Consider the following 16,627-nt stretch of genomic DNA (forward strand, 5'->3'; position numbering starts at 1 on the left):
AAGCTAACCCTAACCCTAAATCTAACCTAGCAATTTCCCTCTCATTCTAACGCATTTAATTTTAAGTTTGACCTCCTAACCCTTTTAACACGCCATAAATTCATTTCATTTCGGATTGTTTGGCAATTCATTTCATTTCAGGAAATTCATTAAATAATTTAAGGCAATTCATTTCAAATTTGAGAACATTTCATAATCAGTCCATTTCAATTTATTCTATTTCAAGTCAAAATGGGATGTCATCTTATTTTAAGTACTCCATATATTTTGGACGTTGCATGTCTCTGTGGTATGATTGTAGAATATTTTTCAATCAATTATATATTAGCTGCCATTAATAACACACGGTTGCAAATTTTCTTCAAAAAAAAAAAAGAAACACGGTTGCAAATTAAAATAATGGCATCATATTTAAGGTTATCCATATATTTTGCACGTTGAATATCTTTCTGGTGTGATTGTATTTTTCAATCAATTATACTCCCTCCGTCCCTGTATGTAAACCCCTTTTGCTATTTTCACATTTCTTAAGAAAAGTTGTTAGTGCAATTAACGTGTCTAATTTTTGTGTTAATATTACCAAATTATCCTTTGTTTCTATGTGTATTAAATTTGACTTTTCATATTTCAAGATAAGTTAGTAGTATTAATTAGGGGTATGTTTAGGAAAATAATAATAAATGCATCTAGGAATTTGAAATGGGGTTTACATTTAGGTACAAATTTTTAGTCAAATGAGAGTTTACATATAGGGACGGAGGGAGTATATTAATTGCCATTAATAACACAAGATTGCATATTATTTTAATTTTTGAAATAGAATAACACACGAGGGGGTTGGGGGTTAGGAGGATGGGAAGAGGAGTCTATGAGGGAGTGTTCATTGTTATTACATAACATTGTTTTGCAGGACTTGGTTCATGACACGTGGCGGTGGGCTCTTGGCCCTATTCATGGTTACACAGTTCGGGGAGCATACCGTTTTTTCACTACTACAGGTGTTATGGTGGACAAGTCTCTTGTTGATGACATTTGGCATAGATATGTTCCCTCGAAGGTTTCTTTGTTGGTGTGGCGTCTTCTCCGTAATCGCTTGCCAACTAGAGACAACTTGATGCGGCGCGGTGTTCTCCCCTCCTCAGCATTGTCTTGTGTTGTTGGTTGTGATGTTACTGAATCGGCAACTCATTTATTCCTTCATTGTACATTGTCTGTTGATCTTTGGCCGCTTGTTTTAAGCTAGTTAGGCATTTCCTTTGTGCATGATGGTGAGCTTCGACATCATTACATTCAATTCACTGCAATGGCGGTATGCCGCACTCTACATAGGCATTCTTTGAGATTATTTGGTTTGCCACTATTTGGGTGCTTTGGAGGGAAAGGAACAGCCGGGTGTTCAAAAATACGGCCTCCTCTTCTATAACTCTCATTGAAAAAGTTAAACTCCATTCATTCCTTTGGTTGAAATCAAAACAGGCGGTTCGTGTTTATTCTTTTCACGAGTGGTGGAGACATCCCACTCTTTGTATGGGTGCCATTTTGTAATTGTTGTTTCTGGTTAGTGCTTTATTTTGACACTTTAACTCTGTAAATATTTGTCGGTGTTCCTTCGTTGCACACCTTGTGCGGAGGGAAACATCGGTGGTTTAGTAATATGTATCATTTTGATTTGTTCAAAAAAAATAGAATAACACATGATTGTATATTAACTGCCATATCAAATATATAATTTGGATTAGGTACATTGGAAATAGAATAACACACGATCCCATTAAAAAAACACGGTTGGAAAATAAGACCCGTGAATTAGGTACATTGGAAATAAAATAACACACAATCAATTATATATTAACTAGAATTAAAACCACACGGTTGAAAATTTCTTTAAACAAAAAAAAATCACACGGTTGCATTGAAAATTTCTTTTAAAAAAAAACACGGTTGTCAAAATCGGATGACATCTTATTTTAAGTACTCCATATATTTTGGACGTTGCATGTCTCTATGGTATTATTGTAGAATATTTTTCAATCAATATATATTAACTGTCATTAATAACACACGGTTGCAAATTTTCTTCAAAAAAAAAAAAAAACACGGTTGCAAATTAAAATAACATGGTTCAAGTCAAATTGGGATGACATCATATTTAAGGAGAACCTACCTAGGTCAATCTTTGAAACATGTTGGCGTATATTTGTCATCGCCTATCTTCTATCATGGTCAATTGTACGTGGCTTTGTTAAGGTTTACTTCAAGAGAATGTTTGAAGATATTAATATCTGATGATGATGGTGAAGACACTGATGTAACGTCTAATGTAGTTTATCACGAAGTTTTTCGCAATGTATCCTAAATTGTGTACTTGGAATGATTGACCTGAATTAAACTTCTTCATTGTTAATTATTTATGACCGACAATTTTCCCTAGTTGTGTACTTTCTATTATTTAACAAAATTAAAGTTCTTCTATTCCTATGATTCATAGCTTGGAATGTATCATAAATTTTGTACTCTCTATATTTTACGACTTATTGTTATATTTATTACGACTTATTCTACTATGGTATAATATTGGCTTAGGTGAAATTGTGAGTTTCTACATGAAAATAAGACATGTGCGTCAACACGGGTCATAGTTCTAGTCTTAACTAATCAATAAGCCTTGTTATTAACTTATAACCTAGGATTCGTACCTCGCCTTAAGCAATTTCTAAGTTTTTTAAAAATCAATTCTTGCTAACAAAAAATAGGGGATAAAAATATAATTTAGTCCTTAATGTATTATATTCTCTTGTGAGAAAAATCTCTTGTCTCTCACACACATACACAATTTTTTTATTTAGTCAATTGTCATTTTCTTTTTGTGTTAGCCTTTCGGTTTTCAATGTAAACGGGCTATGGTGATCCGAAGGTCGGCTGAGAGGTAAGTAAAGTATGGTAAAAAATTGTTACATTTGAAAATCGAACTCAGATTCTTCTGAACAATTCGTTATTTGCTAAAAACATATTTAACCTTAGAACATATACACTACTATTTTTATATATATTTACAAGGGTGTTTTTGTCTCACATAATTTCTTTAACAAACAAAAAATATTAGCTCAAGGCTTCTTATATAACTTTTGTATTTAAAAAAATATTTTTTTAATAAAATTATATTTCTTATTCGTTCAAACTAAATGTTCCTTATGCCCGATCCCTAACTTTAAATTTCTGGCTCCGCCGCCCCTGAGTATCCTCATTAATATTGAAAATGTTAATTCTAAAAAAAATATTGAATCTACTAACTATTTATTAAAATTGATGCCATATGAATTTCCAATTTTGCCCCTAGGAGGGGCAATTTGGTAATTCCATAATTCCTTAACCTTGGAGAGTGCCACCTCATCCAAATTATTTTCTTTTTTATTATTTTATAATTATATTCTTTTTTATTCTTTTTTATTTATTTTATATTATTTTTTTATTTTATATTTATTTTATAAGAATAAAAATAATCCTAAATTCAGTTGCTTCTACATTGCCGTTGTGGGAGATTAAGGTATCGTTTGACCCGATTTTTTTTCAACTTCTCTACATTTTTAAGGAGAAGTTAGGCCAAACACAATATCAATTAAGTACTTACTAAAAAAAATACTTTTTTTTAATGCCTAAAATTGAATGGAATAAATTGAATGGAATGAGCTTTGGCCAAAAGTTGTTGAATGTTATTTTAAAAAACTACTTCTCGATAATTTATTTCACAAACACCTCTTTACAACTCACGCTGGGAATCTTTTATTTTATTTTTTAATATTATATTTCAATATGTTTTTTTTATTCCATTTAACTTTATTTTATTTTTTTTGAACCGTTCCATTTAATTTTTTAAGGAGGTTCCATTTAATTTTATTATCTTTTTATCAAAGAAATTTTATTATCTTTTTATCACTTATATATTTAATTTCAATATCATTTAATCATCACAAGCTCACAAATATTTTTATTCACGCTGTCATTTAATGATACCAAATATTTTTATTTCTTTTCTTCAACCTCGCGAATATATACACACACACATTAACGTTTAGAGTAATATTTTATGTTCGTCTGTCTGTTTTTATTTTGTTACGCTAATGCATATAATTTTTTTTAGTGTTGCTTGGTTGAGTGCTACCTCACCGTTTTTTTTAACTATTTTCCAATTTTTATATTTTTAAAAACTTTTAACTATTTTCCAATTTTTTTATTTTTAACTATTTTCCAATTTTTTCTCTCAAATTCAGTTGCTTCTACACTGCTGTTGTGGGAGATTAAGATACCGTTTGACCCGTGTTTTTTTTCCAACTTCTCTACATTTTTAAGGAAAAGTTAAGCCAAATACAATATCAATTAAATACTTACTAAAAAATGTACTTTTTTTTAATGCATAAAATTGAATGGAATGAGCTTTGGCCAAAAGTTGTTGAATGCTACTTCAAAAAACTACTTCTTGACAATTTATTTCACAAGCATCTCTCTTCAATTCACGTTGGGAACCTATTCTTTAATTTTTTAATATTATATTCCAATTTTTTTTCTTCCATTTAATTCTTTTTGAACCGTTAAATTTAATTTTATTACCTTTTTTTCAAAGGAATTTTATTATCTTTTTATCACTTATATATTTAATTTCAATATCGTTTAATCATCACAACCTCACAAATAGTTTTATTCACGCTGTCATTTAATGATACCAAATATTTTTATTTTCTTTGTTCAACCTCGCTAATACACACACACACACACACACACACACACACACACACACATTATCGTTTAGAGTAATACTTTATGTGTGTCTGTTTTTTTTGTTACACTAATGCATATAATTTTTTTTGGCGTTGCATAATGCGTATGATTATTTTTATAAAATTTTGATTTTAATTAAAAGTAAAATTGTGGATGTCTTTTCTTCAAAAAAAGGTATAGATGCCTAAAAAAATTATACTTATATATATATATATATATATATATATATATATATATATATATATATTGCACCTTTATATTGTAACAAACTATGTATATCTTTTTCTTATTCCAAAAAACTAAACATATCTGTTTCCATGACACCAACAATGCAACAAATATAATATCATATAATATAAATTCTTATATTTTCTTAAAGACACCAGAAATATGGTATTCTTATAACGAAATTTGTTATAGAGTATAATTGAAATAGAAAAAACCAACTATTTTGATATTATTTATGTTATTATTTCAGGCTCCTTAAATTGCTTCTCCTATTCAAATATTTAACAAGTCATTTATATGATGATACAAATTTGTATTCATGTTACACAAAATAAACGTTATTGAGTAAATATAGTATTTGTAAAAAAAAAATATCTTTTATTTCTTAACATCTTTAGCCTTTAGAAAATATTTTAATTTTTTTTATTTATTATGTTAATTCATAATAAATTCAAAGTTTTGTCCTCGTGAGCTTAGCTCAGTTGATAGAACAATGCATAAATATATGCTAAGTCCGGGGTACGAACCCCGGACACCGTAAAAAAAAAAATCAAAGTTTGTACAATATTTTGCCAAACAACATTTAACTTAAAAATAACTTTAAAATTAAAAAAACTAAGAAACCAAACAACTTTAACTTCTTTCTTAAAGGCCTTTATTTTAACTTTGTTTTGAATTAACTTTTAGACCGTAAAAAACCTTGGCCAAACGGTATCTAAGTTTAACTGGGAACATTGTTACACTTTCTTCTTCATAAGAGGTCATTTTCTTTCATTTTTCATGGTTCTGAGACCATGCATGACTTGAGTTGACTGATTTTTATGGCTTGAGGTGTTCATTTTTCGACACTGTTTTAGTTTTTGTTTCATCATAGGTGGTTTTCTTCCTTTTTTTCACGATTCTGCATTTTAAGGGTTTTTTTTTGTTTTTTTTTCAATTGTTAGTGGATTATGTACCAGAAATTGCAATGTTGCATGGCTGTAGAAAAATCTTTCTTTGTTATGTGGAGTATAGTAGAGGTCATGATGATTGAATTTTTGCTCATGGTAAGGTTTTGGCACAATTGTTATTTTAGCTTCTGGTACTGTAGTTGAAAAAAAATTGATGCATGTGAGTTATTTTAGTTTTTGTGAGTAATCATAAAGTTGTAACAGTTTTCATATTTGGTTTATTCTTTCCTATATCATTGAGTCGTACGAAAGTTGATTGGTGTAAATTTGTTTTAGTCACATCATTGAGGTCCAGAAAGTTGATGATACAAAAATTTATGCATTTAAGATCAGGTTGATTTGATGATAAAAAAATTGATCACATAGAAATATGTTAGCTTCTTTCGATATCAGAATGAACAAAGTGAATAAAATTAAATGATGTATTATTGTATTTCCATATAGGACTTTCAATGTCAAGGGATTATGACTACATTAAGGATCTAAAAAATGATTTGGACATTTGGAAAATAGGATTTGGACTGTTGGATTCTAGGATTGTGGCTGGTAGGAATGAGAATCAACATATGAAGCTCATTATTTGTGATGCAAAGGTTAAATGAATTAGTGAAGATTTGTTGTAATTTCCTTTGTGATTTATCAATGTTACTTATTAGTGTACATTTTGATTTATTTATATTTTTTGGTTTCTTTCTCAGATTTAGGGTGATCGAGTTCATGTAATAACTCGATATGGAGAATTGGAGCATTGGAAGGCTTTGATCGAGGAAAACAGGATTTATAATTTGTATAATTGTCATGTGTTTGATAATGACATTGCATTTAATGTTTTTGGTTCTGGTACAAAGGTGCAGAAGTATGACAAGTTAACTAATGTTCTTACTCATGAATTTCGCTTTAAGTCATTTAAGGAAATTCAAGATGGAAAATTCAAAACTGACGTTTTATATGGTATAGTTATGTGCTTTAATTTATTTTTGTGTTTTCTTCGATTATAATGTTCTTATAGATGTAATTTTTTTTTAAGAATCATCGGGTTTCTTCATGAGATTGTCAAGACAACGCCAATTGGGACTGGAAAGAAACTACAAACATTGTGTTGAAAGAGAAAAGGTATTATTTTCTAATTTGTCAGCATCAGATGATAGGATTTTGTATAAGTTTGATAATGACCTGAAAGATGTATTTTCTTATGCAGTGGGAATATGGTTGATGTTACACTATGGGAAAAATACTTCGTAGCTTTATCATTTACCATTTATTTACCTTGAGTTCTTTGCTTCCATTTTGTAGTCAATGGCAACCTAAATATATGTAACAATTGGTTAGGTTCGAGACTGCTCATCAACCTACATCATCCGGTTGTTGAAAAGTTTAAGACTTAGTAAGTTTGCATTATGATTTCACAATACAGTGTTAGAATAACTTATTATTTCACAATCTGATTTGATTGTTTTTTGGCCATGTTTCTTGAATTGTTGTTGTGACCTTAACACTTCTCAAGCTCAGAGTCAAAGCTTCAGTCAGAACTTAAGTCAGATTTCGGCTTCTTTTCAACGTACTTCGTACAACGATTTTTCCAATCTGTCTCAAGTTAGGCCAATTGCTGAATTTATAAACTTAGTCAAGGTTTGCTTTTTTTATGCACAAACATGCTTTGAGTTTTTTTACGCACAAATTAAAAATACATATTGCATTATTCTTTATTTCATGTACATAATTTGTGGGAGTGATGCTTAATTTCCATTTGTTTCAACAATTTTAATTTGCCAACGGGGTACATATAATCCACATGCATGCATTTATCTAGACTTTATAGGAAGATAATAGGAAGATAAATTAGAAGTCATGGTACATTTTCTTTAGCTTAAAATCAGTTAAGCTACCTTCATTTTATAAATTATATGTAACTATATTCGCATACATCTTATCCATGTTAATATGCATTAGACTAATATTACAGTTATTTCCTTGTTTAGCATTTCCCAAACGAGGTGTCAAGAACAATTCTGAAAGAAAAGTGCAAAACAATCACTCTCATTGATGACCAGACACAGAGAAAGTGTAAGTGTCGCCTCATCAACGCCGAAAGAGCAAGCTATGAAAAATACTTGGGTGGGCAGTGGTTCAATTTCTGCAGAGAACGTGTGATGGAAGAAGGTGGTAAGCTCATCTTTGATCTCGAAAAGTCACCGAAGAACTTGCACGTTCGAGTTGTTCCAAAATAGATATTTGCTGCTGAACTATTTGAACTTCTACTATTTTGGCGTATCACTTTGGACTGTAATCGTAAACTATCTTGACTTTGGGATGTCATTTGTTTTTTTCATTTTGTCTGATGTAAATATTGGCAAAAATCCCTTTTTGGTTAGTCTATGACACTTGCAGTCTCTTTTATAAACCTAACTATTATGTAACGTTAATCTGCATATTATTGGTTCCTTCATTGGTTCCAATTAGTATCATGTTAATTATAACGTTGTTTTCCTAATCTCTTGAACAAAATAGAACATGCTCTTTTCCTACAACAAATCTTTATAATGCTTTGGTAAATGTTTTAGAAATGTACATATAGTTGAGATTTGTGCAATATGCTTGCTTGATTTTCACATTTATGAACGACAACAATTTCTTAGAAAAATGCAGCTATTTCCGTTAATTTGTTCATTTCTCCTTTATAACAAAGTTTTTTAAAAATATATTAAAAGTGATTTATTTAGAATATCCGAGTTTGCTTCAATATTCATTAATTTACTCATTTTTCCTTTGGAACAATATTTTTACAAGATACGTTATTTAACCCGTGCGAAGCACGGGTTTGTAACTAGTTTGTTAATAAAATAAATCATGAGCATTCGAATAAGCTAGCTGGTATAACTGTGACAAAAAATATTGATCCGGTTAGATTTTTTTAACTAAAGATCCGATTATATTATTATTTGTCAAAAAAAAAGTGATTGACCCTTAAAAAAAGTGACTGTGTCTCTCTCAAATATGTTAAGTAATGTCCAGCATTTCCGTTGATAAATATTAATTTGCATGTTAAAAAATGGAAGAAAAAAAATAATAGTTCAATATGTGATTGAAAGAATACAGACAAATTAAATTCAAAAAATTGGTGTTTACAAAGAAAAAATTTACACAACAACAAAGAATCAAACTAAAACATCAAGATTAGGAGCCATCTTTCCAAACAACAACTTCAAATCATTCTCCAATGGTGTCAAGTTCAAGTCCAAGCACATTACCCTTGCACTATTCAATCTCTTTAAAACTGGTAATTTCATAACAACTTGCTCCAATGGAGAAACCTCTTCGTTGATAATAGCTTTATGCCTTCTCATGTGTCCACCCAATGCTTGTCCCAATGAAAATTTTTGCCCACAAATGGAACATTCATGCATTTTAGGCGTATTTCCTAAGCTCAAAGATGTAGAATTTGTTAGTAATTCATCCCCTTCTAGCTTTGATCTTTTATGGCTAGCTCTGTGGCCACCTAGTGCTTGAAAGGATGAGAATTTTTTGTTGCATGTTTTGCACTCATATTCCACTGGCGCAAAACTTTTTTGATTTGGTTTATTGTTATGTTGTTGATGTTGGGGATAAGAGAGCATCATTAGACAATTTGCCAAATCTATGCTTTCTAATCCTTCTATATCTCTTTGTCTCTTCATGGCTGCTATGTTGATTAATTAACAAAATATGAAGCGATTGTAATTAACAATTTATGAATGAGATTGACAAAAAGTATGAGTTTATGAATGAAATGTGATGGGTGTGTTACAATGAATTGGAGAAGGAGTTGTGATTAATTGGTGAATAACATTTGGATATGGAGGTTTATATTTATAAGCCATAACTGGAACAAAGTCAATGAGTTTGACTGATTTTATTCAACTATATTTATGGAGGCATGCTTCAAATGTAGAGAAAGTACTTCCTCATCCTTTCTTTTTTTTTTCTTTGATAAAATCCTCATCTATTCTATATTGTAGGTCTTTTAGCAAAATATTATTTGTCTATAATATCAATAGAATAATACTATTTTTATTATTATAATAATTTAAATTATTATTAGTATTTATTTTTAATTATTTTTCATAAAATAAAAAAGTAATTAAAGTTAATATATGATTTTTATTTTTAAAGTATATAAAATCGTTAAACTTTCAACGTCTAACGGCGGAAAACAAAACAAAAAAATTATGTTTCTGACTTCGCTTTGAGGTTTGACTAGTCCTAATGTCACTCACTGGAATGACACAAATGTCCTCTTTGCTGATGTATTGTAGTTTAATACGGTTGTTTAACTATTGTCTCTTTTGGGTATTTCATATAGTGTTTTGGACACGTGAGGCTTACATTACACTTAGTTATGAATCTAGATGAACCGCGTGGGATGTCATGTTTTGTTTATGTTTATGTTGTTTGGGTGAGCTACCAACTGAACCGGTCGTGCATTGCGAGCTATCAAGTTGGTTGTTCTTCTTTGAAATTTTTATTTTCTTTTTCTAATACTATTTTAATAAACACAAGTACTCATGAATAATTAGTGAATCTATGGACAAACCACTTGTTTAAATGTTGTACTACTAACTCATAAACTATTAATTAATGTATGACTGAATTCTCTTTTTGACATAATGTACGTATGACTGAATTAATAAAGCTTCAAGATGGACTGCGTGGGTTGACATATACTAATTTGGTGTGCAACAAATAAAAGCATGCATTTGATCATCAGAATATGGGGAATTAATATAGTACTATTCTTCGCCTACTAATGTTGCTCAAGTCATGCCCGTATACTTCATGCATTAAACCAGCTAGGTATGCATTTTCACACGTAGTGGTTACACACATGCTGACCAATGCATTTAAGAGTATAATGTCAAGACAGTTCCATTCACACACACAAACATAAAAAAGAGTACTATGTCAAGACAGTTAAATTTGATGACCATCATGAGTCAAAAGCCAAATTAAGCAACTAGTAAAGGAGGATACCCCACTAGCAGCGGTCTGCAGGGAATGCCTAACACGTTCAATTAAGCACAACGTATATATACAAACTAGAAAGTATACTCAATTTAGTTCTAAGAAAGACTTTTGATTATTTGATCATTCTTATGTCATTGTGTACATCATGAAAATATTGGTTGTTTAATTTATTCATTTTAAAATAAAAGGAGATTTAGATTTTAGAAGAATTGACTGCGTCCGATGATAGAAGTAGAACCACTTTTGTATCTAAATGTGAAAAATGTTCTCTATGGGTCATAATTATTGTTAAGTGACACATAATACTATAAAATGAACTGTCCTTAACATAATTTGTACACCGTAAATTCTAACATTGAAATCATAGAAAACAATAATTACCATTGTTTAATTTATTCATTTAAAATAAAAGGATATTTAGATTTTCTGAAGAATTGATTCCGTTAGGATGATAAAAGTGGAACCAATTTTGATATATAAATGTGAAAATTGTTGATTATGGCCCGTAGTTATTGATATGTGACAATGTTTTTTTTTTTTTTTTGTTTCAATAGTCTAGTGGCTAGATCACACACTTTTAAAGTGTGGAGAAGTGGGGAATCCGGGGTTCGAACCCCGGCCCCTGCAAACATTGTCCCTGGTAGCTACCAACTGAGCTACACTTACAGGACGATATGTGACAATGTTATAAGATGGAAAATATTATAACATGAACCGTAGTATTTAAACATAAGTTGTACACAACAAATTCAAATCTTAAAATCATAGAATAAAAGATATGCGGTCAGAGACATATATAAAGTTGACCGAACTTAATTTATTACGAAATATTGTAACAATGGATAATATTGAGCTTGCTTTCAACTAATCAATTTAACCATCTCAAAATTATTTTTTGACCACCTGGAGTGCATTGTACATGAGCAAATTTCATTTTTGAATATTTCATCCATTCCAAAAAATTTAGTTGTTTAATGTTAATTTTGTTTTGAAATTTTGGGTGTATTAGAAACTCAACATGTTTGACCTTTTTCTTCCAAATACACCTTAAATATGATTTATATTATTTATATGTTTTAATTTTATGATAATTTATGAGATATTTATATGTGTATTTGTAAAACATTTAATAATTATAAAATGATTATTTATTGATACCCGTTAAGAGATTTCTTAGTGCTTGTTTGGTTTCACGGTGAGAATTTTGATCAAACTTGAGTTTGTAAGGTTAAACATGGCTTGACCATATTTTCTATTTTTGATTTTTATTTTGAGAATATTATCAATTTTGGTTTTAGAACTAGTTCTAAGCTGGAATAACTATTTGTAGCTTTTACATTTAAGTGGAATCAATTATAACATTTTGGAACTTTTTCTACACGTTATAATTACATTTGATTATTATACGCTCAAAACAATTTTGATTCAAAAGACCCACAAAAAATACTTTTATGTAATGCATCTAAACACAAATTTTCTTTTAATCAAAATCAATTTTCACTGCCATAAAATCAAACATACGATACTTAATCTATATACAGATACCTTAAACAATCAAAACTTTACGTTAGGGAGTAATCTCAATAAAAAATGCACAATGCATGAATGAAATTTATACAAAAAATAATAATTACTATTAGAAAAGTTAGAACTAGCAATGGAAAAATAGAGACAAAAGGTAACAATTAAAATGTTCCAACAATAATATTTAGACACCCATTTTTTTCTGCACTACACATGGTTAATCACACTAAAAAATGTGGTTAATTTCGTTGAGAGATGGTTAGTTCATTTCAGGTCAAAATTGTGGCTAATTCAACTATACGATTAAGTAGAATTTTTCAATTTTTAATTTGATCTAAATTAACCATTCATTCAAGTGAATTAACCATAATTTTGAATGTGATTAATCATGTGTCATATGTATAGGGAAATTCCAACTTTAGTTTAAATGTCTTAAAAGATTAAGAAAAAGGCTAATGTATCAATATTACAAGGATTCTTTTTTAATTTCTTACACAGATCTTGTTGCAGGAGTTAGTTATTGAAGTAAATTAACCAGTTGGACGAGCACGATCGAGACTTATTAAAAAGAATGAAATTTACAGGTACACGTAACAAATTATTATAGAGATAATTAGTCAATAAATAATATGGTGCTGAAATATCAATTTTGGATTCTCTGAATAACTGTATGTGTTTACCAATTACAAAATGAATGAATATAAAGAAATAAGAAAATCATATATTATCTGTAAGACTAAGAATAAGAATCAACGAATTTTTGCACAAAAAATTGAAAGAATACATGTGTCAAGAAAATGTTAAAAATGTAAAGTTGATCAAAACAAAGAAAGTGGAATTGGTGTTGGTGGTGATTTCATTCCAAACATCAAGTCATCATTCTCTAGAGGTGTCAAATTCAAGTCCAACCCCATAATCCTCTTACTATTCAATCTCTTCAAAACTGGAAATTTTGCAATAATTTGATTGATGGAAGAAACCCCTTCATTTATGACAGCTCTATGTTTTCTCATATGGCCTCCTAATGCTTGACCCAAAGAGAATCCCATACCACAAATAGAACACTCATGCATTTTTGGTTTGTTCCACAAACTGAGAGATTTTGCTTGTTCTTTGAGTTCTTCACCTTCAGCTAGTTTCATTCTCTTATGGCTAGCTCTATGGCCACCAAGGGCTTGAAAAGATGAGAATTTTTTGTTGCATGTTTTGCATTCATATTCACCATTTTCATAGCTTTTCTGTTGTGGACAAGATAGTAGCATCAAACAATTTGCATAATCTATGCTCTCTGCTCCTTCATTGCTCCTTTGTCTCTTCATTGCCATCACTTGAAGAAAAAATAAGGAAATTGAGTTGTTTTGTGTTTGAGTGTGATGAAATTTGCAGTGTCTTGAAAGTTTTTGTTGTGTTGGGATATTGAATGGTTTGGAACTTCTGAACGTGTGGATTTAGTATTTATAGGCATAGTTTGTTGTTAGAGACAAGTCAAGAAAACGTGTGAACGTATGTTGACTTTGTTTTTTGTTGAAAATCCGAGGAAAGTCCAATTTTTGAATGCCCTTAATGGATGTATTACTATTGGTTGGATATTGCAGTTAGGTTTGTCTTTTTTTGGTATTTGAATATTTTAACTGCTAAAGTTTAGTCCACGTTGTTAAGCTTAATCCCTACGCTAACTTAAGCTTTAATTTTTGGGCCGTGTGGGCCACCGAGGAAGTAAACAAGTGGTGACGGAAAACGAGTTCTAGGAAACTTCGATTTTTATTTCTTTTTTAAAATGTGCCCTTTCTATGTTGCTTCTTCAAGTACAACCGTAACAAAAATTTGATACGAACAAGTGAACCACCTTGTTGGTGAAATAAAACTGTTTGGTCTGCTAGTTTAGTATATGCTAAATATGGATTTGGTTGAATTGTTGGAATGGAATGGAAAGGCAAATTTTACTTTTTCTGTGTTCCCAACTGCTTTGGTTGGTGGTAAACCCATGTGAAAGCTTTCGGCTATGCTTTCAAACTGAGACAGTTTGAACGACGGCAAATTCCAGCATATAGTAGAAGTAGTAAGATTTCACACAGTCAAATATGATCAACCCTACAGATTGGAAAACAGATGAAGATTCATGGCAATGTAGTAAAATGGGTTTGGTGCAAGTTTCAACTATTTTTTCTACGTTAGTTCAAGAATATCTAATATTAGCTAATAGCGTATATTTCTACGCGGTTGAGTAGGAAAACATTATATTTATTACACGGATACATCATACATGGAATTTGTTGATGAGCTTCACACATAAATCAGAACTACTCTTAGTTACTGACTGTTACAGTTTCACTTCACCAAACCAATTGCCGTCAATTGACTCGATTCACATCTGTAAAAGGAGAATTGAGTAATTAGCCAAATACCTCCCCGAAATTGCAAGGCGCGTCAATGACCCCCCTGTAGTTAACGAAATATCAATTACCCCTCCGAAATTGATAAACGTTAGTCAATTACCCCCCTCCGTTAATTTCCTCCATCCAACATGCTGATGTGGCAGTTAACTGCCCACGTGGCACTGCCACATGGTCAGAAAAGGCATGCCACGTCAAAGGGGGTAATTGAATATATTTTTTAAATTGTTTTTGAAATTTTTTTTTTTGAATTTTTTTTTTTTTTTGAACAAAAATATGATTTTTTTTCTTCCTTTTGAACAAAAATATGATTTTTCCTTGCAAATTTATGATAATTGATCACTACTATGAATCTTATTCCTTCTATATGCTAATTTATATGACTAATATATGCCACTGTCATTATTATCACTACTATATAATGTGCTTATACAGAGATAATTCTGTCATATAGTTCTGTCATATAGATGTTCTATGCTTATACTGTCATTATACTGTTCTATGCTTATACTGTCATTATAGGTAGCATACTTAAATGATGATTTCACAGAGATAATTCTGTCATATAGTAGCATACCTTAGTCATAGATTATAAACTTAGACACTCATGCACCTAGACACTGCAGGCACCCAAACACTGCAGGCCGCAGAAACACGCCACCAGCCACAAACAGAACTAGCATAACAGGTTCTGTCAAAACATAAGCCCAAATAATTCAAATACAGGGGGGTTTTTGACCATTATTGATAAACTACAGGGGGGGTTTTTGACCATTATTGATAAACTACAGGGGGGGTTTTGACACGAACTTGTTGGAACAATAACAACACAAACAACTTAGAACAATAGCAGCACAAACAGCTTAGCATAATTGCCTCTTACATTTGTTTCCAATACACATAAGAAAATACTTAGAACAACAATACATATTTCATATAACTATTGTGAACCAAGAATTTTAATCAAAACTACCAACATACACAACAATACTATCATGTACTTCAATAAAAATCAACATGCAAAGCTTCCATTATCATTTTCATCATTATTAAGCCCTAAAGCAAGCTTCAATTCCCCCTCTTCTGTCCAAATCGAAACACACCATCAACTTCACATTATATAGTAGTGATAATAATGACAGTGGCATATATTAGTCATATAAATTAGCATATAGAAGGAATAAGATTCATAGTGGTGATCAATTATCATAAATTTGCAAGGAAAAATCATATTTTTGTTCAAAAGGAAAAAAAAAATCATATTTTTGTTCAATTTTTTTTTTTTTTTTCAAAAAAAAAAATTCAAAAAAAAAATTAAAAAATATAGTCAATTACCCCCCTCTGACGTGGCATGCCTTTTCTGACCATGTGGCAGTGCCACATGGGCAGTTAACTGCCACATCAGCATGTTGGATGGAGGAAATTAACGGAGGGGGGTAATTGACTAACGTTTATCAATTTCGGGGGGGTAATTGATATTTCGTTAACTACAGGGGGGTAATTGACGCGCCTTGCAATTTCGGGGGGTATTTGGCTAATTACTCAAGGAGAATTGCTACCCTACTAGGCTTGGGAATTTGCATTAGTTATAAAAATAAATCCATTAAAAAAAAAAATCAAAAACAGCACAAACCCATTTTTTCTTGATTAATCCTTAAGAAGCCTTTGATTCTTAAATTAATTACTAAATACTAATTATATCGAGAAAAAGTGGCCCTTAGATTTGATTTAATCTTAAGATAATAACAACATAGACAA

General features: G+C 30.5%; 1 protein-coding gene and 1 pseudogene across 2 annotated transcripts; both read right to left on the reverse strand.

Annotated features, from left to right (window-relative positions):
* Positions 1–9,001: 9,001 nt before the first annotated feature.
* LOC146910398 (zinc finger protein ZAT11-like) lies at positions 9,002–9,779 on the reverse strand. The gene has a single exon (XM_085723149.1). It carries the CDS (start codon positions 9,623–9,625, stop codon positions 9,107–9,109), a length of 519 nt encoding a protein of 172 aa, XP_085579275.1. The 5' UTR covers positions 9,626–9,779; the 3' UTR covers positions 9,002–9,106.
* A 3,327-nt stretch (positions 9,780–13,106) lies between these two features.
* Positions 13,107–13,913, reverse strand: LOC146910399 (zinc finger protein ZAT11 pseudogene; annotated as a pseudogene). The gene has a single exon (XR_015017678.1). The product of XR_015017678.1 is annotated as a zinc finger protein ZAT11 pseudogene (transcript).
* Positions 13,914–16,627: the final 2,714 nt, after the last annotated feature.

The sequence above is a fragment of the Medicago sativa genome, chromosome 7 (genome assembly GCF_051527215.1).
Source record: "Medicago sativa cultivar Bolivia chromosome 7, Bolivia_mono, whole genome shotgun sequence".
Classification (NCBI taxonomy): Eukaryota; Viridiplantae; Streptophyta; class Magnoliopsida; order Fabales; family Fabaceae; genus Medicago; species Medicago sativa.

Bases quoted from the DNA above. Each gene is read 5' to 3' on its own strand.
- LOC146910398 (XM_085723149.1), bottom strand. From the start codon at position 9,625: ATGAAGAGACAAAGAGATATAGAAGGATTAGAAAGCATAGATTTGGCA.